Below are 26,516 nucleotides of genomic sequence, written 5' to 3' on the forward strand. Positions count from 1 at the left end.
CAACAACCCTTTCCACTTTGCTTCGTAAAGGCTGAGGGTAAAAACCTTTGCCTTTGCTGAAAAGTCTCAACCTTTGAGACTTATCTAGATGGTCTCCACACATGCAGTTCGAACATCAGGTGGTCTGGCCCCTTACAGTAGGGTCTTTGTCTTTCAGGATCTAACAAGCTGGCACAACTGGCAAGGTAATACATGGAAATAAGGCTACAAGTATTCATGATTAACGGGTTTGTAATGAACACCATACTGATGACTACCAAGAACCAAATGGAACAGGCTCAAAAACACCGATGCAAAAGGCAAAGCAAAACTATGAGTAAGAGTTCAGTGTTTTTGTCCACAAAAACACTTAACTGGATAACAAACCCTAACACATATAACCTACAGTATACACAAAAACTGAAAGTTAGCAGAAACCTAATGAATGCTAACTTCTAAAACTGACCTCTAACCTACCCGCTATAACAGTATTGTATTTACTGACACCAATTAACCAGAATCACTTGAAAAATAAAACCTAGTTCTAGCAGAAGCAAAAGAATGTTCTTAAACAATCATGATTCACTACTTAAACAATACTAAAGTTAAAAAAAATCATTTCACACCATGAGTGAAATAAGAAAGAAGTGAAGCAAACAGACAGACTGCTGTGTATGAACTGAAAGATTTATATGAATGACAAATTCTAGAATATAAGTCAGAAACATCTTGGGACTGATTGATTGATTATGAAATTTAGGTCTTGAAGACCAAGCGCTGGAACCCATCAGGATTATTCAAGTTCAGTGAGCTGGAGCATCATCACAGGCACATGAAAAGTGCTGGGAGACTGGGATCTGCATGCACAGCCACAGGTTTACTGGCTAACTTCCATTCAGTTTATGAATTTTCTTCCTTAGACAACTAACAACATACAGCAAGTTGGATGATTAAGCAAGGCAGGCAATAAAATCAACTTAAAAAATGTTATCATTACCTATGCTGGTAAGACTAACCAATGAAGTTACTGGCCACTAGCTTCATGCAGTAACGGCCAGTACAAAAGAATCCCAAACTAGACAAATTGTAATCACTAAGCAACAAACATTAAGGTAAATTATTTTCACCTTTAGCCCTGGAAGCTTTACAGTAGCTATAAATGAATGCTTCATATCCTTGAAGGATATCAGATTTTTAATGAATACCTACTGTAACCATATCTAACAAATACTAATACTCTCAATATTTATAACTTGAAAAATAATTGGTTTAACATACTGTATTTGAATTCAAAACCAAAGATATCATCAATATATCTGTAGAAAATGACAAATTACGTATGTAAGTGGTTCAAAAATCTCAAACACGGTCTCAAACAAAATATTCTCATTAAGAAAAATGCAACGGACAGCAGATATAAAACTTACCATTTTGAGATATCTTTTGTATATTGGAACCAATACTCTGTGAAAATCTTTGGAGCTCCATGCTGATATTACCACCACTCTGATAGGATGAGATCCCATCCATTCTTTTGAAACACTCCTCTATGTAACCCAGGGGTCTAGGACCACTTTGTCTGAAAAACAGGAAAAGAAGACTGTTTAAAAGAATTTTTTTTTTATGTTTGCTATCTAATTACAGCCTGTGTTACAATCATCACTGCAATGTCAATTTACACTAACTCACATTGTCTGATCAGTTTCACATAGCATCTAACGTCTAGGAAAATACAGTAGTTTTTATGCAGCAAAAGAATGTATAACAATTTTTGGACTTTCCATAAATACTAGGGTTGACAAATGTGGCAAGCCCTCATTTCACCAGTAACTACATAGATGGTAATGGTTGACCTACTGCTTTACAATGCCAGAGAGAGGAACTAAATTTCAACTTCTCATGGAAAGATATATATTTGATATCTCTGCTGTATTTACCCATATACCATATCCTCTATACCATTTATGCTGTTTATTGATTGACATTACTGTACATGTATACCGTACTGTAGTCCTTTGTAATAAATGGTAACAAAACGAAGAGACATCACTTTTTTAATATTTTTCAAGGAAATCATAGCAAAAGACATACTGTACAGTATATTCAAGGCTAATGCAGTGCACTACAATTTTAAAATGGTTACCTTACTGCAATAAACATTCATCTGAAAACCTCAAAAATTATGATTGGGTCAAAAATATTACATATGCTGTACTGTATATAAAAAAAGCTTTTAGTTGGAAATCATACTCTAAAATAAAGACTACCACTTGTTTTCTATGGTCTATCACCATGTGTGAATACTAGTTTTACGACATCCCAAAACATTCCCAAGATATCTCCATCTCCCTTTCATCATAATATCTATATAAAACTTCTGTAATTTATTCTAAGGTATCATTTCTAACTCTATCCTGTCATGTAACTCAAACTATTCTTCTCAACACTTTTATACTCAAAACATCAAAATCTTTGAGATACAATGATGTTGTCATACCAAGATTCATGTTTGTACTTCAATACAAATTGCACTGCTAAAGTTATGTATAACCTTAATTAGTAAGTGTTTTAAGTCTACTTAATTCCCAAATCATATTCAGCCTGCCCATTGATTGATGTGCTTTTGTTAGTCATTCACTGAATTTTAACTCAAAAGAACCCATACTGGTATAATTACTTCTATTTTGATCAACTTTGTTAACCCTTCCACCATCTAATGTCATTTTACATAACCTTCCCACACTGCTTCTGTTTTTCTAGATTCACCTCAAGTCCCATCTCTCTAGGCATATTATTCAAGTCTGGTACACCCTGTATAGAAGTCTAGTAAATTTTACTTATTTCTATCATTCTAACCTCATGTGGTAAAATGACGCTGTTAGCTCTTTGAGGTGCCTATGAACTCTACTGATGCTGTCATGTTCCCAAACCACTGAGATTCCAAAGTCATCCACTTTAAAATTTTTTTGGCTAACTTCAACTCATTATTTTCTTTTTTTATATTTCTGAAAATACTACAATAAAGTAAAAAGTATTCAGCTTCAAAATGCCACTGTAACTAGCATTAAACTATGAAAAATAAATTTATTGCAAATTTAATATGAATATGACAATGTACAAATTGTAAATATGCATGTAATTAGAAAAAGTACTTCTGGAAGTACATAATCAAAGACCTTATTAATTTTTTATTTCTCATACATATTTGGATACTGCAGTCTCATTCATTTCATTATTCACATTGGAATACAGTAGGCTACCTTCCTTTCTTGATATACCTAAAGCAAATCCCTACCCTGCCTTGTTATATGTGAATGCGTACTTAAAAAAACTATGATGTATTTTACACAGTTCATATACATTTTGGTAGACACAGATATCTATGCAAAACTAAAAAATTATTACTAATATTTGATATCCACAATACATTTAGATACTACATAAGGTAGGCTATATGTACAATTTAGTACCTGTAAACAATTTAAGATACCTGTCTTTTGTACTGAGCCTACCTATTCATTGCATTTTAAGATATCTTGTTTAACAGACCACTGAGCTGGTTAACAGCTCTCCTAGGGCTGGCCCAAGGATTAGACTTATTTTTACGTGGCTAAGAACCTACTGGTTACCTAGCAACGGGACCTACAGCTTATTGTGGAACAACCACATTATGACGAGAAAGGAATTTCTATCACCAGAAATAAATTCCTCTAATTCTTTTGGTCGGAGAGTCGAACGCTGAACAGCCCAGTCGACTCTACCACTTCAAGAGGAACTTGCAGAGAGAACTTTATCATTGTTAACGGAATCTAGGGTGTTACAACAAAATGATGTATAACTTCACACAACTCAGCCGTGTCATGAGTAAAAATATATTTTCAATACTAATTAAGCTTATGTGGTCCAGAAATGCCAGCTGTTATGTATTTTGTTATACACTTCAAGAGATCCTCTTGAATAAAAAATGTATATAACAAAAGAGGTGTCTTTAATGTGATTAGAATGAGCCAAAGATATTCTGGACTTAAGAACTAAAAATTGTCTTCCAACTGAAAGACATATTTTTGAACAAATGTTTCCCTTCTTAGACTCATAGGCCTACTTTCCCTTGTCTTTAACTTTCTTTTTGTGGAATTATGGTTTTTCACGGTTTTTAACTTTCTTTTTGCATCTTTTTGTCTTTTGGGTAGTTCTGAATGGAAGCTAAGTCCACTGTCTCCAATGTTAAGTGTTACTTAGGAGAGTCAGGGGGGGGGTGAACCCTGGCCAGTCAGAGGACAGCGCCCTAAGTGAGGTTAGGAAGGTAAGGTCTGGTTAGGTCAGGACACAGCATTCTAGGAAAGGTTAGGTTTGTTTTCGTCAGTGGAACCAGTTCCCATCGTTCTACACTCGTCCATGTCTTTCTTCAAATTATACTGATCAGAAGAACAATACTCTTAGTCAGGTAGACTAAGTCACTGCACCTTTTCGTTATCTCTGTGAAGTTATTTAGGCAACCACTGACAAATTTTTCCCCTTTCAGGTTTGCTTCCAAATGTTTTCCCTTTCAAAGTTTGCTTTTTCCTAGCCTAATGATTTTTAGTGATTACACAAATGTATTCACTGCTATTCTACTCTCTTTTTCTGGTGTTTTCTGCATATTTCCCCCATCACTCAGCTGACAGCACTATTTACGAATTTGCTTTCCCCAACCAAAAACTTTCCTTTGCCATTCTGGTTCCCCAAAACGATTACCAAAAAAGGCATGGTCCAACCTAAAACACAAGAGGAGCACTTGGAAAACGACACAGTTCATGAGTTCAAGAAATTACTTTCCATTTCATTCACTTGAACAGTTGGCCTGGCCTAGCCACAGCCTACATAAAGTCATAACTTAGTGCGACAGGGAAAAACGCCATAAGTTACCAATCATCGTCTACTCTACGGCTCCAAAACTCTAGCGATTAACAATCATACCTGTCGATCCTGTAAGCTAAGGTTAATTATTACTCCCGTGACGTCCAACTAACGACAAAGTTAACCGTTAGAGGTTACACCCACTTTCCAGCTGACACTGACTTGAACCAAGAGATCACTGGGCTATACACACTACCTAGGTTGTTACAACAATTTACGCACTCCCTTGGGTCCACTTTTATCTATTCAGCATGCACTACTCTCAGGCCTCACTAACTCTATAAACAACTCGTGAATGCTTGACTTCGATTCATATAATTACATTTGCAGAGTCTTCCTAAAACAAGAATGACGAAATAACAATACGAAGTCAGGTGACCAGAACCTGGTTGACAGATTACCACGAAGCTGTCAAAGTTTTTGTCGTACCATCAAAGTGTTAACCGTTCTCGGCTCCAAGAAACTTGGTTACAAAGGTATTATGATGAATTGTCAGTGATTTACAATGCTAAAAAAAATTATGTTTCATATGAATTAATGAAAATAAGTAAATTTTCATTCTGTAAAAGTCTGAGAATTCCCCTATTGCTACCAGGCTTTCAAATATGTCTGCTCGTTAAAGATACGCTGAGAATATCTAGTAAATTCCTTCTTTATTTGTGTCAACCAGAGACTCGACGCTTCTTCTTCCTATCTGATAACATGAGTTGCCAACTAAATCTGACATTATTCGGAAATCTTAGCTTTCACATTGCAGTAAAAATGTCGGTTAAAAGGAATATTCTCTCTCTCATCTACATTTTCATGTCAGTGTCCTCGTTTCCACTTGAATTCTCATTTGGTTAAGGTCTCATCTATGCCTTTTTCATGATTTCCTGAAATCTAGGGCGAAATCTTCTTAAGGAAAAACACCCCAAGGACAAGATCCATGGAGTAAAAACCATGAGGACAGTATCCACCATAAAAAGTATGATATATATATATATATATATATATATATATATATATATATATATATATATATATATATATATATATATATATATATATATATATATATATATATATATATATATATATATATATATGTGTGTGTATGTATTGTATATATATACACACACACACATGTATATATATATATATATATATATATATATATATATATATATATATATATATATATATATATATATATATATATAAATTTATATATATTTCATTCCTGGCGAAGCCAAGGGTTAGCAATATTTTGTCATTTGAACATTTTCGAAGGTCCAAGGACAACTTGAAACGTCTGAAATGAGTTGCATATAATTGAATAAAAGAAATTCAGGAACAACTCATGAATTTCTTTTATTCAATTATATGCAACTCATTTCAGACGTCTTCAAGTGTCCTTGAAACTTTCAAAATGTTCAAATGACCCAAAGTATTGCTGGCCCTTGACTTCGCTTAGAATGAAACACATAGATTCCTAACAACTCGACAGGATTACGAAAAGAGTTTAAACTTATACCCTTTGATTTCATCACTGTTATTTTTTTTAAATGTTTTAATGCAGCTATACATATAATATACAATTATATTTTTTAAGGGATATTGTCGAGATTCTGTTAAGGGAGATTTCGACCTTTTTGTCCTATGCCGAAATTTTGTCTTGATATCAATTTCCTTTTCCTTCATGCCAGCCTTTGTCCTTACATTACTATCCTGACTAAGTGTTCCCCGAACCATCTCATCAAATGCTCAGACAACTTCAATTTTCGACCTTTTCATTTTTCTCCAGCTGCTGAATACTACATCTCTCCGCCAATTTCTGAGTCTGATTCTCCATAGAGTCCCTCCACCACGCTCTGACCATGAATCTCAGCATTCCGTAGTCACGTATTTTCAAAATATCCTCCATTTTATTTGTTAGAACCATGTCTGTAGCGCAGAGAAGTACAAGTCTTATGTGCTCATCATACGTTTTTGTTCTTTACCATGGGAAATTATTTATCAGTAATCCAGCAATCTATTTCCACTTCAGACAGAATATTGCTGCTCTTGTTCCTATGGCCTTCTCAGTTCCTGCTTCACAATCAGCGCCGGATTAAGGCCTTTAGAGGACCTAAGCGTTGAAAAGATCATGGTAACCCAGCTCCCCTTATATGCGGGCGACAACGATGCTTGACAAGTACAGTTGTCAGTCGTACTGAACCCGTTCTGAAGCGAGCTGAGGTGTTCAGTGGACCGTGTGGCAGTTGTCAGAATCCAGTTTTGTTGTATTCCTAATATAAAAAAATAACCTCCTAAGTACTATGATATTATCACAAGTAATATTTTATTACTAATAATATTCTTGTAGAATTATTTTTTATTTATTGCTGGCCCTGGTCCAACTGCAACATTTTCACCAAATTGGCGCTGGCAAAAGCTCTATGGGACCTCTCTTCCCATGAGGCCTGAGCACGAGCTTATTTTGCTTAATTTTTAATCCAGAACTGTTCAGAGTCTCATATGTCCCTTCAACCTGGTACTTAGCCTCTAAACTACGAGAGGATTTTGGAAGTGTTTGTGAGAAAAAAGTTGAGAGTAAGGCTTTGAGGGTTGGTGGAAACCAAGAAGTTGAGCAATGAATGTTTTAAGGTGGTTCGGTCACGTATACATCTGTAAAAAACGAGAGAGAGAGAGAGAGAGAGAGAGAGAGAGAGAGAGAGAGAGAGAGAGAGAGAGAGAGAGTTTTCTGGTTAAGGCAGTTGATCAGTTTTGCCTACTTGAGCGATATGCACTGTACGGACAAGTACTTGCTTGGCAGCCATGTTAAAAATCCCTAAACAAAAAACAAATTGAAGAGTATACTTAGGCAAAGCTTAAACATCAGAGATGACAGACAGCTTGATACACCGGCAGAAACTCTCTGTCAGTTATGGCAAAACTTTTCAGCAGAATCGTGATGCCATTACCTCACGAACATGTAACAGCATGGTCAAAGCTGACGCAAATACATACGCATTCATGTATATCTGCACCTAATCTCTCGATTTTTTAGTTTTCTGTAAAAGAAAACTATTGAGATGGCTATATGTCTGTCCGTCCGCACTTTTTATGTCCGCCCTCAGATCTTAAAAACTACTGAGGCTAGAGGACAGCAAGTTGGTATGTTGATCATCCACCTTCCAATCATGAAACATGCCAAATTGCAGCCCTCTAGCCTCAGTAGTTTTTATTTTCTTTAAGATTAAAGTTAGTCTTGGTCATACGTCTGGCAAAGCTGTAGATGCCAACAACACAGGCCACCACCGGGCTGTGGCTGAAAGTTTCATGAGCCACGCTGAGGGTTTTACGGGCCGTGGCTCTCAGTTTTATACAGCATTATACACTGTACAGAAAACTTTCTTTCAGCGCACTTTTTACTTGTTCGTTAATGTTTCAAGTTCCAAATAATAAGATAATGGAAAAACTGAAGATTACAGATGGTGAGAAATTATAAAAGACGCCCTAAGAACACGATAAGAAGTATCTCTGAAGAAGACACAAGAGAAGCTCTTCTAGACCACAATATAAAAGAGAAGAACCTAAGCTAATAACTTTAATAAGAAAGAACAATGGTTTCATAAATGACCAACGTACCAATTTGCACCCAGCTAGCCTCGCTGCCTCAGTGGTTTTTAAGATCTGAGGGCGGACAGAATAAGTGCGGACGGACAGTCAAAGCCACATCAATCGTTTTCTTTTACAGAAGACTAAAAAACTGTCGGTAAACCCTTGTGTATGTAATCTGCATTGGAATTTCTCGCCTTCCTGACATTTTTTTTTTTTAGTTTAGTAACTTTCGTCGGCAGGGCCTTCTCTAAACTCCCCCTCCTCTTCCCCCAACAGTTTTTATGATTCTTGCTTTTTCAGTCAAAATCCTTTCATACAACTTCCCTGGTATATATACTAACTAACAATTTTATAGCTCTTATAGTTCTGATAGGGTCCTCAGTAACCTTTATTTTTATACAAAGAGCAATATTATTGCTCTCGTCCTTTCTTTCGAAGATTTTCCAACTGTCCAGTTCATTAATCACTCTTTCAACACTGTATCACAGCATCTCACTTGTAATCCAGTCAACTCCGGATGTCTTCCCGTTCTCCAGTGCGTTAAATACCACCCTTGCACCTTTAACGCTTTCACTAATTATATGTCATGGCCTTCACTATTATATAGTTTGGAAATTTCTTGAAAAAAATCCAATCAGTACGCTTATTCGCTGATACGTTAGAATAACTAAATACTAAGAACAGAAATCACATTTTTACGTAAGCTCTACATACGTACAGGAAATCACTTATCAGGCTGGCCAAGATACCCAAATGCCAAATCGATAATTATGATATCTAATGTTCGCCCACAAACTTACGTATGCAAACTCACGTGAATCTTGCTGTAGCATTTTATTATGAATAATAATTCAACTATTACGTTATGGAGCAAGCTGTGAAAATAAATTACCGTCGATTTAAATCTCTTATAGCATCTTTTCGCGCAGACAAAATTGTATCGGATATCAGTTACAAATAAAGTAATTACCAAGAGCGCTCGGAGACCGGAAACCACTGCCAAGACGGAGTAATCCGCCCCGCAAAAGGTCCCTCTTCCCAAAGTTGACACTTCTGTCTCTCCCAAACCTGATTGCTTGCTGGCAGTCACGAGGGCTTTAACTTTTTCGATAAACTATTCGTTAAAATCCGCACATAACCTTTGCGGAACGTTTTGTCAAACAAACAGACCAACAAGGAGAGAAAAAAGATAAACAGAAATCAAGGCCTCCTTTGCGAAGGAAATACTAATATTACATAAATAGATGATATGATAAGGAATGGAAGTACATGTCCTGGTGATTACCATCTAATTTATATACAGTAACTCCGATGTTATTTACTGTAGGGGGTTTCGAGTATCTGTTAATAGGTGACTGTTTTGAAAATAGTCATCTGTGTTTGCAAGGGACTTGGTGCTCGTATGGCTATCTTCCAATGTAATAGAGAACTCGCTGCTTTTAACTGTGTCAGCTATAAGGCTATATTTTCACACTCAGGCATATAGAAGTTGAGAAACATTCCGTGCTAACATCATTCCTGAATTTTTAAGTAATGGGTTGCAAAGGTAGTTCCTGATAGATTATAATTACATCAGGAATGTAATCTCTGGAGTTCAGCAGGACAGCCGTCATGGTCCACTACTATTCATATATAACATATTTGGCTTCACCCAGAAAACAAGCTTGCAGCTTATGCAGGTGATTCTGCATTATTTGTGAATAAAGATTTTCATCAATGTTCAGTGCATATTATAGGAAATGAGGAAAAGACTCCACTAAACTCAAAGTATGATTATCAGTAGGTGTAGGCCATAGGATCTCCAGCCCCAACCACCCCGATCTTTTATGACGGGTTTCTTTAACTATATACGCAACTCAACTGAATTCTGGGTGTCCTCGCTTTAAATTCACTTTTGAGAAACATATCAGGGCTATCTTCCATGCAACCTTAAAATTTCCGAGAACCTGCCTGTCCTAAGGAAAATGTTTTTATTATTTTAGTCTGCCACATTTTGAATATTGTTCCGGTTTGGTCTGCAGCAGCTGACGCTCATCTTGAGTTATTGGACAAACATCAAATAAATTTCTTATTCCAGAAATTTCTTAAACTAGATGCATGGCATTTCCGTTTGATTAGCTTATTGTGGATGCTTTATGAGACTTTTCTTGATTCTGCTCATCTTTTCATAATCTCCCCAGACTATTCCATTCAGCAAACGGTATTGTATTTGCAGTGAATTCTAACAGCCTTGCCATTTCTTTTGTCATTTTAATTCTACGAAGTTTGGTAGAGGTGCTCTTTCAACAATGGCCAAAATGTGGAATGACTTTCCTAATCATTGAGTTCAAACTGGTTGCAAACATTTTTTTTGCTGAGCAGGTTCATATGAGTCTTATTTCATGGTTCTGTTACGTTGCCTTATTCGTTCTTATTTGTGATTCCTTTAGCATAATTTATTCTTTTGTTCTGCACTTAATGTTTCAAATGTTTTTTTTTCATCAGGGAACAGAATTGCCACTGTAGAACTCTGAACATTGTTTGGCAAAGGAATACATCACTGATTCATATCTGCATATGAAATAGCAGATATGAATCTTTGAATATGAATGGAAGCGTACTATTACTTTCAATGCATACAGTTATTTTTCCACTGCGTCAGATTTCAAGGGACTGAAAAGAATACGGCATGGAATATGTGATCATCTTTTGATAAATCAAGTGATGTTTTTGCAGAAGCACCAGACAAGAAAGCCATTCCTCAGAATCTTCTTCTACTGCATTAGAATGCTAAAATGTTTTCCTATATGATTAAACGAGCACAGCCAATTATATCAAGGAACCTTATAAAACTCTTTTCACACAGAAAGAGAGGCGGACAGAAGACATATTACTATTCAAGGAGTTCTTCATCATCCCACACAAAGTATAATCTACAAGGTGCTTATTCCTAGGTCAAACTCTTGCTACGTAAAGGCCTTCCTGATCATGCAGACTGGAGATGTACACCAGCTCAGATAGATAAGGGCCACAAATGGAAATTCTTCCTGCGGTCATGAATGTGGATATGGCGAAGCTATAGTCACACACCAAAGAATCAGATGTCACTTAAATTTCACCCATATACCCCATAACAGAGTTGACTTCAGTGACTTCTTTATGATCTGATAAGCTTTTGAGAGGTATACCAGTACTGCATCTTATTCTTTGCTGCTTCAGCCATGTACAAAAAGCATTGGCAACTTATGCTACTTACTGATAGGTAATTCACCACCAGTTAATGCTTTCAAAATTGAGTATTAACTTCAGGGAAGATTTTCAGTCACTTGGAAAAACTACAAAATGTTACAAGGGAAATTTATTTACAAAAGATTAAGGTTGGGGATGGGGTCAGGACGCCAGTTGCTATCTAAAATTAATTAAATTAGTTAACTAGAGGAATTAATTAAAAAGACACAAATTGAATTAACCAAGAAAAATTTTGTTTGGAAACTGGACATTAATAGACATGAAGGGAGAAATTATAAAAATTTGTATTTAGATTAATATTAGAACTGATATTTGCTAAAGTTCATATTGACGTCCCCCGCTTTTTAAACAGGTGTGTGACACAATGTGCACACGAGAGCTCTGGTCAGGGAGGATTAGGGTTGATAGCTGAGAGGATACCCGAGGCTAGGAGAACTTGTAGGTTAATACCCTCATGTTGGAAACTGAATATCAACAAGCTATGCTGAAGATGACTGTGGGGCTTTTCCTCAGTGCCTGTCTGTTGCTCTGCCAATTATGGTACCCTTGATAAAATAGACCTGAGAAGGGATTAAACTGGGGACGGTTATGAACTGTCATTAAGAAGGCGAAGCCAAAGAAGAGATACCCTAGATCTATCTTATCCGAAACTTGAGTTCAGTGTTTTAAGAACTGTGCTGTAACATCGAGACCACTGGATTAGTGTCATGGCTTTAGTAGCTGGGTTGCAACAGAATCTGGTAAACAGTCCGGGAAAGAGGCAGGGCTTAGAGATCTGAAAAAAAGGGAAATTCGAATCGATGAATTAAAGATATGTTAGTCCATCTAGAAGGATAAATGAAGAGAAGAACAAAGTGGGGTTTTCATGATAATGTATGAAATGCAATAAAAACAACATGCAATGTCATTTGTGATGATGTTGCTTTGACGCTGTAAGAACAGAAAATATGCTAAAAAATGACATAATGAACACCTTACAGCCCTTCCAAGGCAAATTCAGCATTAATTGTCGAATAAACTTTGTACCTTAGAGTTTGGCCACTACAGCCTCTATGGTTTTACATGGCCCAGGGGCATTAGAAAGGAATGAAAGCACACGAACAACATTTCCACTTTCCCAGCTACTGAAATCCAAAAAAACATCGTATGATCTACTGGTGTACACTGGTATGCTATTGCACTCAAAAACAGGCCAGATATGAATTAGTGGGCACTATGCTTTAGCCTAGGTCTGTTCATCTCATTTTATTACAGTTTGGCTTTTCCCTCATTCATTACAAATGAAGTAAGGGAGCAATATACCGCATACAAGAGGACGTCATGTCCCTCCAGCCTATATAATGGTCTTTTCACTGGCAGCTGGTAATTATAGACCACAGTCTATTTTCATCAACAGCAAATGAAATTTTCCTTTTACAGAAATATCGTTATATCAGTGTACTTGCCTTGAGAATCAAAGTCGAGTTAGCTCCCACCAGGAACTGACAGGTGCATGTGTCCAGTCCACCACTTTGATAGGAAAAGTAAGACAGGTAGTTTTTGGTAGAAGGACTAATGTGGGTTTGAATTAAGAAGAGGGTGTGTGAGGCCAAATGTTTGTTATGAAACAGTTATGTGATACATTTAAAAGTAAAGGGAAAGCTGTACAAGAAATAGTGGACCAAGAAAAAGACCATGAAAGAGTTTTTCAGACAAAATAGAAGGGGTTCAGGATGTTAAAATTTACAGATGGGAGAGTGACTGGACTGGTGCAAAAGTGGGCCTGGGACAGGGGTGTGTTAAGTTTCTTTTGGCTGTTCAATATCCTTATTGATAGAGGAATACTGTCAGAAAAATATGTATTAGATGTAGGTACAAAGATGTGAGATGAGAAAAGGGGTTGTAAATAGTCAGTGGAATGACTGATGATGCGATACCCAATGAGGATAGTGAAGAGAAGCTGCAGAAACTAGTGGAAGAATTTGAAAGTGATTGCAAGAAGAGGTTACGAGTATATGTGATCAAGAGTTTGTTTACGGGGATAAATGGAAACTAGGATGCTGAATGAATGGAAGCTGTTCACTCACAGGTACTTATGAGTATTTATAATGGATGATGCGAGGGAGATGGATAAACACAAAAGATTGGGGAGAGACAGAAACTTTGTCTGCCTGTGGAAGCTAAGCATAAGTCATCCAAGTCTTCTTTATAAAACTGAAATGTGGACGTTAAGATTAAAACAACTTAAAGAGAGAGATTTGAAGCTGTCGAGACCATTCGTTTGTGCACAATTTGTCCTGTACAAGAAACTGAAAGAAATTTAAACATGAGGAAGAAATGATAAAAGTTCTGCATTGGTGAAAGGATGGATTTTGAGTTTGGTAATGTGGAGAGTTGGTGGATAAGAGGCTGGTGAAGAAATGTATAATTTGGAAGTGGTTGCGGGGAAGGAGAAAAAGGTAGACGTAGGAGGTGCTCGACGGAGGGGTGGAAACGAAGGACCCTAATATCCAAGGGTCGTGAGTGCGCGTTCAAGGCAGAGGTGAACGGCACAGTGCATGGTAGTGTTCGATGCACTGCTGATGGTCCTTTTGTGTAGGCGCACGAAGAGAATAATATTGCAGATGTTTTGTGCCGGGGGTTTCGTTCACGACCAAGTGATTAAGATTTTGAATTGATAAATAATTATCAGCTTAAAGATTTGGAGGTATCTTTTAATACAGATAATTATCTGTACTAAAAGACGGATTGATAAACAAATATATCTGTTTGCAAAAGATCATTTGCAACAAGAAAAGCAGGATAGTTCGTTAAGACATTTAGACATAACTGACTTTGTGCTGTCGTCTTTTAAACGGTACAGGTGAACTGCTGACTATCCAGTCATCATTGAACCGGCCTCTCATCACCAGACTCGTTTCACCTGTTAGGCATATGTAGTTACTTATGTGCTAGTTTATCTTCATTCATTTTGTTGTTCTCATTTGTACTTCTTTTATATAATAATAATAATAATAATAATAATAATAATAATAATAATAATAATAATAATAATAATCTCCTGGCTTATTGCTGAAACCTGCTATAGAATTTAATCAGAACAAAGCATTTTATAAAAATGTAAACGTTATTAGGATATTTAGTTTTCCATATTCGTTAAACTGCACAAAGGGATAAAACAAAAACTGGAATTAATTTCTTGCATGAAGTTAACTTTATTTCTCGATCCAAAACAAAGATTGACTTTTTTTGAATAACCTGATTGCCACCTGTGGCAGTGACGTGCTCACCCGATTAAAAGAAAATAAATGAAACTGATCAGAATAATTCCAAAAATTGTGCGATATTTGCAAATATACCTGTCACAGACAGACCAAAATTTTCGTCATGCCAACTCAGAAAATTGATAAATAAAACACATTGGATTTCTCCAGCCGTCTCCCGGAAGGCGTCGACGACCGTAGTTATCGTAATTCCAGTTTCCAGGCGTCTTTCCAGGCTTCAGGCAACAGCGTCATCCCACGAGGACTGCACCTGCCACGGCAGTCTTCCGCTGGAGGCCTTTCCCTGCGGGGATTTTGGACCACAAGCTTCATTTCGTCCAGTTCCCGTGGTACGATCGCCGTTGTCTTAACCTGAAATGACAAGACATGAATGAGAGGACGAATGAGATGACGGAAGAAATGAGGGAAAGGAATGGGGAACTATGGAGATAGGAATGGAATGTAATATGAAATTTAGGCCAAAGGTCAAGTGCTGGGTCCTATGAGGTCATTCAGCGTTGAAAGAGAAACCGAAAATAAAATTTCTTAAAGGTGTAACAGAAGGAAAATCTCGCAGCTGCACTATGTAACAATTGTTAGGAGAGGGTGGAAAGTAAGATGGAAGAAAGAATATGAATGGAGGTACAGTAAAAGAAACGAAAAGGTTTGCAACTAGGGCCGTAGGAACGTTGCAAAGAACGTCAAGTAATGCCTACACTGCATCGCGTGAGGTGCACTGACGGGCTATCCCCTACGGGAAAACTCGGGGGATGGCTGAAAGAGCTCAAGAGATAACGGGGAATGGGGTTGGGGTGGGGTTGGGGGGAAGGGGGGTTTTGCGGAAGGTAAATAGGTTTATCTGATATCCATTGATTCGCTAACAAATTTTATTCACGGTACATACACCTTGTGGAAGGTTATTATTACGCTTAAATCTAGAGAAAGGTAAAATTTATTCATTATGCATAAATCTTATGAAAGGTTTATTCAGTGTATAAGTTTAGTGAAAGGTTTATGAGTTATGCATAAACCAGTAAGAAGTTTATTCCTTGAGCATAAATCCAGTGAAAGGTTTATAAAATATGCATAAACACTGTGGATAGACTAAGTAAGTCTATCCAGTGAAAGGTTTATTCATTAGACAAAAATACATTGAAAATGAACATATCCGGTGAAGGGATTCATGAGTTGGTTATGAACCTTTTACGCGCAATGAATACCTTCCGATTAATAAGATTTTGGGCCTGTATCAACTGATAGTCGACGCAGATTACTTACAAATTAAAGTGATAAAAACGGCTCTAGTTATGTAAATAATTGGATTAAACTGAGATGGCTTCATTATGCTTTCATCAACTTCATAGTTATTCCCTCTATCTCTCTCTAGGCTAATTCAGTAGTGACTACAATAAACTATCATTTTAGAATTGGAAACCATTCTAATGGCTTCGTGTTATTCCATACTTCATTATGAAACAATGATACAGTGACTAATTATTTTAATAAGATTACTTTATCACGGAATTATTAATATCACGATCACTTTCTCTTCGCAGACTTAGCTATCTCTCACTGGTCTCTAAAAGTCATTCACTTCGTTAAAAATTAAACTAAAATAACCTATTTCATGTCACTATACACACACACACGCATATATGTGTGTGTATGTATGGATGGATGGATATACACATCTACAGACCTTGGATGGATGTATGTACATTAAACAGTGTTATTTTAACTTCAAAAACCTGCAACATTTCGTCTTGCTATAAAATATATAGTAAAAGTCAATCAATAGAGTATAGGTAATCATATCTGATACAAAAAGAAGTAAAAAAAAAAAAAAAAGAACGCGACACCAGCACAAGAGGAAGGGAAGTCTTACAAACTGAGTTGTTGATCTTGAATGGAAGTTTAAAGCTGAAGGTCGCAAGCTTTGTGTTTACCTGGCTGTGTCTCTTCTATGGTTTCTGACCTATCCCTCCAGAGCACTGGCGATGGCGTCTGTTATCTTGTTGCTCTTCTCTTCGTCATCCACGTGGCCATCGCCGTTCTGTTGGGAAACCATAATAAAAATGAACCTACACGAAGCTGCTAGCTGTTGTATTTCCACGGCTTTTAGCTACTTTCGTTTGGCAGTGACGGGTAAACACGCACGGGCAACCAGGGTCTGTTCTTACGGGCATGACATGATCCTAGATTCTCATATTTAGGAGAGATATAGAATCAAAATAAGCAATATTTAAAAAAAGTTTTCTCAATTTACGCGAAAGTTTTCCAAAAAAGTGAAGAAATTTAGCAAGACCTTTAGTAATATTGAACTAACACTTCTGGAACAGTTTTAAAATAAAGCGTGAAGTAGTACTAACTTTGGATGCTGAAAATGTTTCTTAATCTTACCTTTCTACTGTGTACCAAATTGTCTCCAACGGTTACTTCAAAGTGACCCGTTCTAGTCGGGGTTCTTTCGCCAACCTGAGATCAGGAATAAATAAATAAGCAAATAAATAAATAGATTAATAAATAAGGGTCAGCATTGTTTATTGATCTATCTCAGGTTAATACGACAACCTGACAAAAATGGACGGAACTAGGATTTTGTATTAAACTTTTTTTTATTTGGTATTTGACAGTCGTGGTGTCCTGAGAGTAATACTAACAAACACAATAGCCAGTATCCCCTTTAGTTGAGTTACTCTTTCTATTCTGCCCCCAGAACATTGAAATGTCGTACTAAATATGGCACAGTCTGTCAGAGCCCTAGACCTTCGATGCAGTTTCAGTTTAACATACAATGTATACAGACTGTTTCTACTTATTTGAATTTTGATATCGTGACTATATATATATATATATATATATATATATATATATATATATATATATATATATATATATATATAAAAAAGCCCATGAATATAAAAAAAAAAAAAAAGGCCCATAAAGCACTATTTAAACGTTGCAACCATATATTTCAGGCACTTGCTTCTGTGCCCTGTTCACTGGTAGAATAACATAAGATATTTACAGGGTATAATGTATACAGATGCTGTTTCCCAGTGGTTTTGGCCTCATTGACTCCTGTTTGGCGACGATTCTGGAGGTCTTGACACCTTCTTCAGAAGAGGTCTGAGGATTAGACTATAATGTCACAAGTTCATGTTGTTGGTTTGATTGATGATAGCAGATTCCAGCATCTTTCTTTTGTACGGACAGCTACAAAATCAGCTCCTCCCCACACCGCACACAGTGTCTCTGATATGTGAAAAATCACTTACCGACACACACACGATCTGCCTGTCTATGTGAGTTTACATAAGGAGACAGGTATATATATATATATTTAAAAGTAGCTGTCCGTACAAAAGAAAGATGCTGGAATCTGCTATCATCAGTCAAACCAACAACATGAACTTGTCAGGAGGACATTGGAAATAGGACGACATCGACGCGCTAATTAGACCTCTTCTGAAGAAGGTGGACCAGAGAACAAGACCTCCAGAATCGTCGCCAAACAGGAGTCAGTGAGGCCAAAAACCACTAGGGAATTGGTCACTCTCCACCTCTTAGGAAACGGTCACTGCATACCATCGGGTACAATGCCACACCTACATATGTTTTGTATATATACCCTTGTAACATTTTATCTGTCCATATTCTACTAGTGAACAGGGGCACAGCTGGTGCCTGAAATATATGGTTGCAACTTTAAATAGTGTTTTATGGACCTTTTTATATTCATATTACACTGTGGTATTACAGGAAAAGACATTTATATATATATATATATATATATATATATATATATATATATATATATATATATATATATATATATATATATATATATAGTGAATATGGGCAATGTGTGGCTGGATTAACGTGTAAATCTCTCTCTCTGTCACAAACACAATACTTACTATTTCCAGCTGGCCAGGGAACTTCGCCTCAAGTTCCGCTTGCAGCTTGCGGAACTTGGAGGCGTAACCTCACGACCCGCTGAAAGAGAGAAAACGAATTACATGACAATATATGTAATCACTTATTATAATTTGTAATGAAAGTTTTGTTTTGGTAACAGAGGGTAATCAACGGAATTCCACTGTATATTTCATTCTGGTCAGGAATGTAGCAATGGAGTAAGAAGATACGAATGTTTGAAGCATAAGTGTCTTCGTTGGTCATTAAGAGTCCTGAGGCATGGCCTTCTCCCGGTGGCCTTGCCTGAGGTCCTCACCAGGCAACCTAATCCTTTCAGAAAATACACATATATACATACATGCATATATATATACATATATATATATATATATATATATATATATATATATATATATATATATATATATGAAGTATGTATATGCATACATACACACAAACAATCACATACACACAAAACATGTGTGTATCTATACACGTGTGTGTGTATCACAGAGGGTAAATATCTGTAGATGCTATCTGTATACCAGTACTACTTAGTTTGGTGTTCTTCCACCAGGGCAGCGCTGCAGAGTCTTGCGGTCATCTTGAAAGATCTTGTAACTTTGCAAATTGAACAGGGGCTTAGTGCAATTGTGATTTTTTTTATCCTGATGCGCGGCTTATAGTTGCCAAAATAGGAAAAACAAGTCTTCAAGAGCAAGTGGAATAACATTTCACAGGTAAATGAAGCATAAGAGAATTTATTTATCCTTAATTTTGTGTTAGTCAGATATACAGTATGTCGTCGTAGGCTGCTTTCTCTCTTTAACATGTCTCATAAGTTCAGCATATTATCGTGGCACATAAATGTAGTGGCAATTTAATTTTGATATCAGAATATCATTAATATGTACATGACACATGATATAAAGTAATAACGATCTTGATAGTTATTAAAAATGCTTAGTAGTACGTAGGCCTACATGTAGGCTATAACACTGGATTTGTCCACCAGTCTCGTCTTTTAAGCATGTTGCTGTGATGCATGAGGGCACCTGCTGTATTTTGTCAGTCATCACTAAAAATTATCTGCAGCAAGTTCGTAGGCTTGTATGATACGGTGTATGCCAAAATTTTTACGGTTTTAGACATCAAAGGCAGTGTTAGAGTTGTTTAACAAAATGCATACCACCATACTTGGTCTCTCAACGAAATTCAGGAACGTCAGGAGCGTTTCAGGACGACGTAAACAACTCCTATTATTCGACTTTGTTAAAATAGCTGTTTTTTTATTTATAGCAAATCCTTTCTGTGTCATATATGTCATACTTTCAACATATTATTGTGGCACATTAAGGGCAATTGCGACTTCAGTTTTGAAATAGCAACTTCATACATCTTACGTATACAAGTTAGGTTAGGTAGGCAAGATCTGGTTAGGTCAGGACTTGGCATTATAGGAAAGGTTATGCCTATTATGTATGAGGAACCTGTCCCGGTCGACGACTGGCGGGAATCAGACCGCGCAACATAAGTAAAGTTTTACCGTGATGTTATGTTTTCATCGAATCAAAAGTCTCATAGATTGGTAATAGCAACAAAATGAAATTTGGTTGACTAGGCTAGACCTGTGACCTCAAATTATTCATTTGGTAAGGTGCTGTATCATTTAAACCTTTCTCAAGTACAAATTGTTTTCGAGTATACAAAAATAATTTCTTTATGGTAAAAGTTATCGAACCATCATGGCAAGGAAAAAGTAGCCTTTGAGAATGGTAACAGCAAGTGCTAGGCCTATGCCTACGGATCCTGGATGTATTTTTTGTTAATTATTCCAAAAAAGTCAAAATTACATTATGGCATTCCTTACTTCACTATTCTCTCTCAGTATCGTTCTAAAGCCAGAACCTTAGAATGGAAAGAAATAACTGCCAACTTTTTCTTTCGTCGGTTTTGTTTACAAATATTTGAGACTACAGATTAGATTGCAAAATTCTTTACTGCAACTATAATAAACCTCAGAATAGAAATATTTCGAAAACATTTTACAGCGATGGTTTATTTACCTATAAAAAATAACATTCTAATAATAATTAAACAAGAGGGAAAAAAAAAAGCAAAGCTGCTGTAGTGCTTCGCCTCTACAGTATAGTACTATGAGCTAGACCAGGACTTTCAATATGGCCGCCCGAGGTCACACACTCGGCAGGGAGATCGCCACTCCATGTTCTTGACGTGTGTGTGCGTGTGTGTGTGTGTGCGTGTGTGTGTGCATGTTTGTGTGTTTTTGTGTATTATGAGTCAATAGGCGGTGAAAATTGATTCTGGCCAAGAAAAATTTTTTTTCTACTTTCATTTTATTTAACTTTCGTCAGCTGTTCTTAACCGCAAAAGAAGCTTTCACGTAGCAACTCCACGTCCTTGCCTTATCGAGTCAGTTAAGTGATTTCTAATCCCTTGAGGCGGAGTCACACCATCAGGCTCTCTCTCACTTTTGAGCATCTCGGCGCCAGAGGCTTTGCATCAAGTAGCCAATATTGGCGAAAAATTAAAGTAGTAAGTGTTTTACTTCAGTTTTGCATCATTAAAGAAAAAAAAATATTGGTTACGTCGTGCTGCTAATTTTAGTGCCAAGATGCTACTAGATGGCAGAACGAGCGTACATGTGACACGCCTTTTGGCAGTGGAGCAAGATATGGCTCACATCGGTGATGTCATTTTTTTCTACCATGTTCTATGTAGACTTATCTTTCTGTGCCTTGATTTCAAGATATTTATTCGGATTAAACATGAACGGCCGTGTAGAACAAGCAGATGTTTAACGTAATCTTTAAAAAGTATAACACTTAGAAAATATTTACAAGAAATTTTTTTTTTTTTTTTTTTACGTATTCTGATCACCACAAGAGGGTAGTCACACTTTCAGAGACATCTGTTTGACGCAATGAATAAAGAAGTATATACATAAAAAGTAACACTAAAAAAAGCGCATACCGTCATTGGGAATTTGGTACACTCTCCATTAGACCACAGGCCACACCTTTACGGCGTCTAGTCTGTTCGTTGGTCAAAGCATCAAGGCCTAGTCGATTCACTTACCACACTAGGCAATAGGCTGTGCTACCATAAGGTCGTCTTTCTCAATTTCACCCAACAAACCCTTTACGAAATATAGATTTTTGATGAACGAATAAATTGACAGATAGACAAACAAACTTTGAGGCAACAAAGAATACAGATCTATCATCGAACATCACAGATAGACAAACAAACTTTGAGGCAAGAAAGAATACAAATCTATCATGGAACATCGTTGGTGGACTTAAAGAAATGATGCAATAGCACGATGAAATTAGTAAGAGATGGCAAAAATAGTTCCGGACTCATGGCCAACTGAAATTGTCAGTGGACACAGAGTTCAGAGTTATTATGGTCACACAATAACAAATCACACAAAAAAGCTAGACACTCAAGGAGAGAGAGAGAGACAGAGAGAGAGAGAGAGAGGCATCCTATAAAAGTAAGAACACAGGAGAGAGAGGGGGACGGATTTTCGAGGTAAAACTTGAGGAACTTAATGATTGAGGGGTTGGGGGCGAGGGCGTCGCCGAGAGGAGCGAGATATCCTACCAAACCCTCTAACACAGAGAGAGGGGTATCTACACAAATGGAGAGAGAGAGAGAGGTATCTCACGAAAAACTAGAATATAAGCACTGCTCAATTTCCAGCAGCTTTGTAAAAACAAGCCTTATATGCAAAGACACGTGTTTGTGTGTGTGTGTGTGTGTGTGTGTCATGCCTGACCGCATCAGATATTCGACAGACTCCAAGCCTTGACAAGTGCAAAACCTCTTTAAGAGCACTGCGTTACTAAATATAATTGACATTTGTCTCATTAGGGTTCTTTTATTAGCTTTTCCATTCGCTACTTAACTGGCTTGTCACACATGATTTAAATAAATTTATTACGTCTCAAATTTGTTTTGCCAAAATGCCACTAGATGGCTCTGGGAGTTCCCTGTTCAAACGTTATATTATAGCCTCTTATTGCCAACAACAAAATTCTTGTCTCGGTTGGTTTATAAAAATTCAGATGTCTACCACACCAGGCGTCTTTAATCCTATTAAAACCTTACTACGTCTTTAGGCAACGGCCAGTACTGGCACAGGACCAGTTTAATCTAAACCAACCACTAACGAAATTCTTCATATTTCTCGCGTTATTGATCGAGCTGCAAGCTGCGGTCACAAGCTTATGCATCATATACGTCATTGACGTGTGAATTCTTTGAATTTGAATGACCTGAATATTTCACGATGCCTAAGACATCTACAGTGTATTCCCTGCCTACCGTATTTTCCATGACTGTAGTGTTTGTTTCATTAAAGATATCTTTTCAGCTGTAACATTCACTCTTTTTTTTTTTTTTGCTTCTTCACTGCGCATCGCTTAAGTAAAACAAGACTAAAAATTGTTTTGGTTAGAACCCCACCAGGTGGCTCTGGAAGCTCTCTGCCCAAACACAATGTAGTTTGTTTTCGCCAACTCACCAAAAGTCAAATTCTCCATTCTCTGTCATCTCGCTATTGCTCGAATTTTGCGATTCATCGTCTGGAGGCCGTTCAAGCATTACTTCAGAGCGGCTCTGCTTCAGAGGTAATGTCAGCGCTCTAACGGACAAAATGCAGATGTCCACAGCAAACCTCTAATTCACTTCCACTTATGGGATGTATAAGAGCAAGACCCAGAGCTGGCATAAGGCCAGTTTTAAAACGAACGAACGATTAAAATGACTACTGCAGTCACAAGTTTAGTCTGTGCATCATACACGCCACTGATGTGTGTAATTTTGCTTGTGCACGTAATACTTAAGATCCAAGACATGCTGAAATTGTGCCAAGGTAGGTCGCCATTGTTTTCCCTAACCGTGGTAATCTGTGTTTGGTAATTCATGTAACAAACGTGCCAAGGCCTAAAGAATACCATTGTTGTTCCTTAGGACTGAGACGCACCCAAAATATGCGTAATTAATACTTGTAGTTATTTCTAAAGCCCAAAATATACATTATCTACATAATTGGTCTGCTTTAATTGACTAAAGACAACATATATATATATATATATATATATATATATATATATATATATATATATATATATATAATAAATTTAGAGTGGGAGAGGGCGTTGACCAGAAAGGGATTGTTACCATTATATTTTATATATATATATATATATATATATATATATATATATATATATATATATATATATATATATATATATATATATATATATATATATATATATATATATATATATATATATAATAAATGGGGGGAGAGGGCGTTGACCAGAAAGGAGTGTTACCATTCAGAGGTTTAACAATTATTTTGAGATGAGGTTATAGCATTGTCCTACTCGTAACCCAAAAGCGTTGACGTACTGCAACATCCCTGACTGATTAGGCGAACACGGGCATAATAGATGTTAACAGAGAATGCCTAAACTGGTTCGTCGTGTACACACACACACACACACACACATATATATATATATATATATATATATATTGGTTCATCCTTGATTCAGCATTACATACATTTGGCAGACTGTCTGCCTTGAGTTCTCTAAAACCATCCTCTTATGTTCTTTAAATTTTGATGTTTGTTAAGCTTGCTTATAATAATTCTTCATGATTCTAGAGAACCTGTATATGATTTGAGCGACATCATGGATGGACAACATTCAGTATTGACTAGCCTTGTAAGTTATATAATTTTGATGTTATTTCCACCACCCATTGTACTAGTGTAGTAGATTTCTGCATCGAATAAATATTCGCCTTGTAGACAAAGCAGCCAATGTAATACCTAACAAAAAAAAAAAAAAATACTTGCCAATATTCCACGTGGACCCTAACTTTGGCCATGGCTGAGGAAAAGAACCGTCGGAACACTTTCGCAAATTAAATGCAACACAAATGGTACAATATGCTCCTCACTCTAGAGCTATCACGGTACTGATTCAGGAATTCGGTTTTCAGCTCCTGCCACAGTCCGCAGCTGCTCAATATAAAGAGAATGGCGGTCCAAGGTTTAAAGCCAAATGAGTTTCGTTGCCAAATACTTTGAAACCTTCGCGGTTAACCGCCAGAATTTTGAAATAACGAGGGAGTGTTCGACACTTTCCTCATTGTGCAACGATGGCTTGGTGGAGTTCTTTGACCCACCCTCTGAAGAATGGGAATCTTATGGAAGAAGAAGACAAATTGACCTTGAGCATAATCTTGATTAATTTTTTTTTTTTTTTTTTTTTGAAGACTTCGACGTTCTGGTCTACAGAGCGCTCAATTATCTCATGGATCTATAGCCTACGATCTCTTGTGTATGTCCAGAAAAGTTCATGATGCTCAGCGGTTGCGGTAAGCCCTTGCAGTTGCAGTAATGAAGAGGTGATAAAAAAGCCTTTTTTTAATTGGAGCCTTTTTCATTCTGAACATTGCATTTTTAAATAGTACACGGCTGAGCAGCTTGAAAGGTCACTAGTAAGGCTCAAACAGTCAGTCACCAAGGTTACCCAATAGTTCTATTGATTCGGAGCATTCTCGAAACTCGTGGTATTGTAGGCATGCGTTTTAGCGACGCAGATGAATCACGAAGAAAAGCAGTTCAGATGTTATATCAAAATGTCGTAACACGGTGCTTTTGTTCTTACGGTTTAGTTTAAATAATACGAGTTTAAATGTATCTTATCCGTTCTTTTGTTAATTTTTTTTTTTTTTTTACGTATTCGCCGTTTACATCAGGATCACTAACACGGGTCCGTTTTTTTTTTTTTGTTTTTTTACAAATGAATACTCTGCTCTGAAATGGCTTGATTGGGCATCTTACACTGGAGTTAATATAGTTTTTAATTTAATAGAAATAAAATTCATTTGTGGAAGTTTTCTGCACGTATTGCAGCAGTTAAAGGAAGGACGTGGCAATGGCAGCTGCGCTGCTTTTCTCTTGAATGACCAAAGTTAGAAGAAACATTTTATTATGGAAGAATTTCCCGCAAATACATTCATTCTAATACAGAGCGATTTATTACAATAAACTTCTTGTTAAATGTCTTACTTTATTCGACTCTTGTAATTTACGTATTTGTTACATACAAAAATAAAATCGTTACCTTTCATAATAGTTATACGCCTACTTGTGACTACAGTTTGGTCATAAGCAATTATTGACTCACATCATGAGTTTGTTGCACGTTTTAGGTTGAGAATATACCTATATACTCCATACTTTTTGCTATTATTAAAAAGGTGGCTCGGTCTTCTTTTAGATTAAAGCTGGCCTTATACCAGTACGGGCCTTTGCCTTCTGCAAGGGGGCCTCCTGGCGCAATACAGCCGGGAATCTTCCCGTTCTCGTTAAGTCTTAATGATATATAAAAAGCAGTGTTATTATTATAGTAATCCTATTACCAAACAAGTACAAAATGAAGCCTTTACAATTCGGACTTAATCATAAAATACCTTATACGTTCTATAATCAATATTTTTAATCTAGAAGCGTTCTTGAATGTCAGGTTACTAAGAGAATGCGGAACATAATGACTCACGAGGCACTTCACGAGAGAAAGAACCTAGGTAAGCAGACATTAGCGACAATTA

General features: G+C 36.7%; 2 protein-coding genes and 1 long non-coding RNA gene across 8 annotated transcripts in view; 1 reads left to right on the plus strand and 2 right to left on the minus strand.

Moving 5' to 3' along the window:
• Positions 1-9,136, minus strand: part of LOC136848076 (syntaxin-7-like) — a 46,327-nt gene extending 37,191 nt beyond the window's left edge. For 2 of the 6 annotated variants that reach the window (XM_067120250.1, XM_067120247.1), the window contains exons 1-2: positions 5,198-5,311; positions 1,407-1,558 (exon numbers count right to left, since the gene is read on the minus strand). In XM_067120250.1, the coding sequence (XP_066976351.1) occupies positions 1,407-1,509 (103 nt within the window). In that variant the 5' untranslated portion in view covers positions 1,510-1,558; positions 5,198-5,311. Of the gene's footprint in view, positions 1-1,406; positions 1,559-4,935; positions 5,312-8,956 lie in introns of those variants that run through there. The other 4 variants (XM_067120252.1, XM_067120248.1, XM_067120251.1 and 1 more) reach the window with 4 other exon arrangements.
• Positions 9,137-14,858: 5,722 nt separating this feature from the next.
• On the minus strand, positions 14,859-24,894 carry LOC136848080 (uncharacterized). The gene is made up of 5 exons (XR_010855931.1): positions 24,754-24,894; positions 18,851-18,929; positions 17,331-17,405; positions 16,877-16,983; positions 14,859-15,302 (listed from the first exon to the last, which is right to left on the minus strand). It is a non-coding gene; the product is annotated as an uncharacterized lncRNA (long non-coding RNA).
• Positions 19,573-26,516, plus strand: part of LOC136848078 (prostaglandin reductase 1-like) — a 98,579-nt gene continuing 91,635 nt past the window's right edge. Inside the window, exon 1 of the mRNA XM_067120262.1 lies at positions 19,573-19,591. The gene's annotated coding sequence lies outside the window, so the exon portion shown is untranslated. The remainder of the gene's footprint in view (positions 19,592-26,516) is intronic.

The sequence above is a fragment of the Macrobrachium rosenbergii genome, chromosome 18 (genome assembly GCF_040412425.1).
Source record: "Macrobrachium rosenbergii isolate ZJJX-2024 chromosome 18, ASM4041242v1, whole genome shotgun sequence".
Classification (NCBI taxonomy): domain Eukaryota; kingdom Metazoa; phylum Arthropoda; class Malacostraca; order Decapoda; family Palaemonidae; genus Macrobrachium; species Macrobrachium rosenbergii.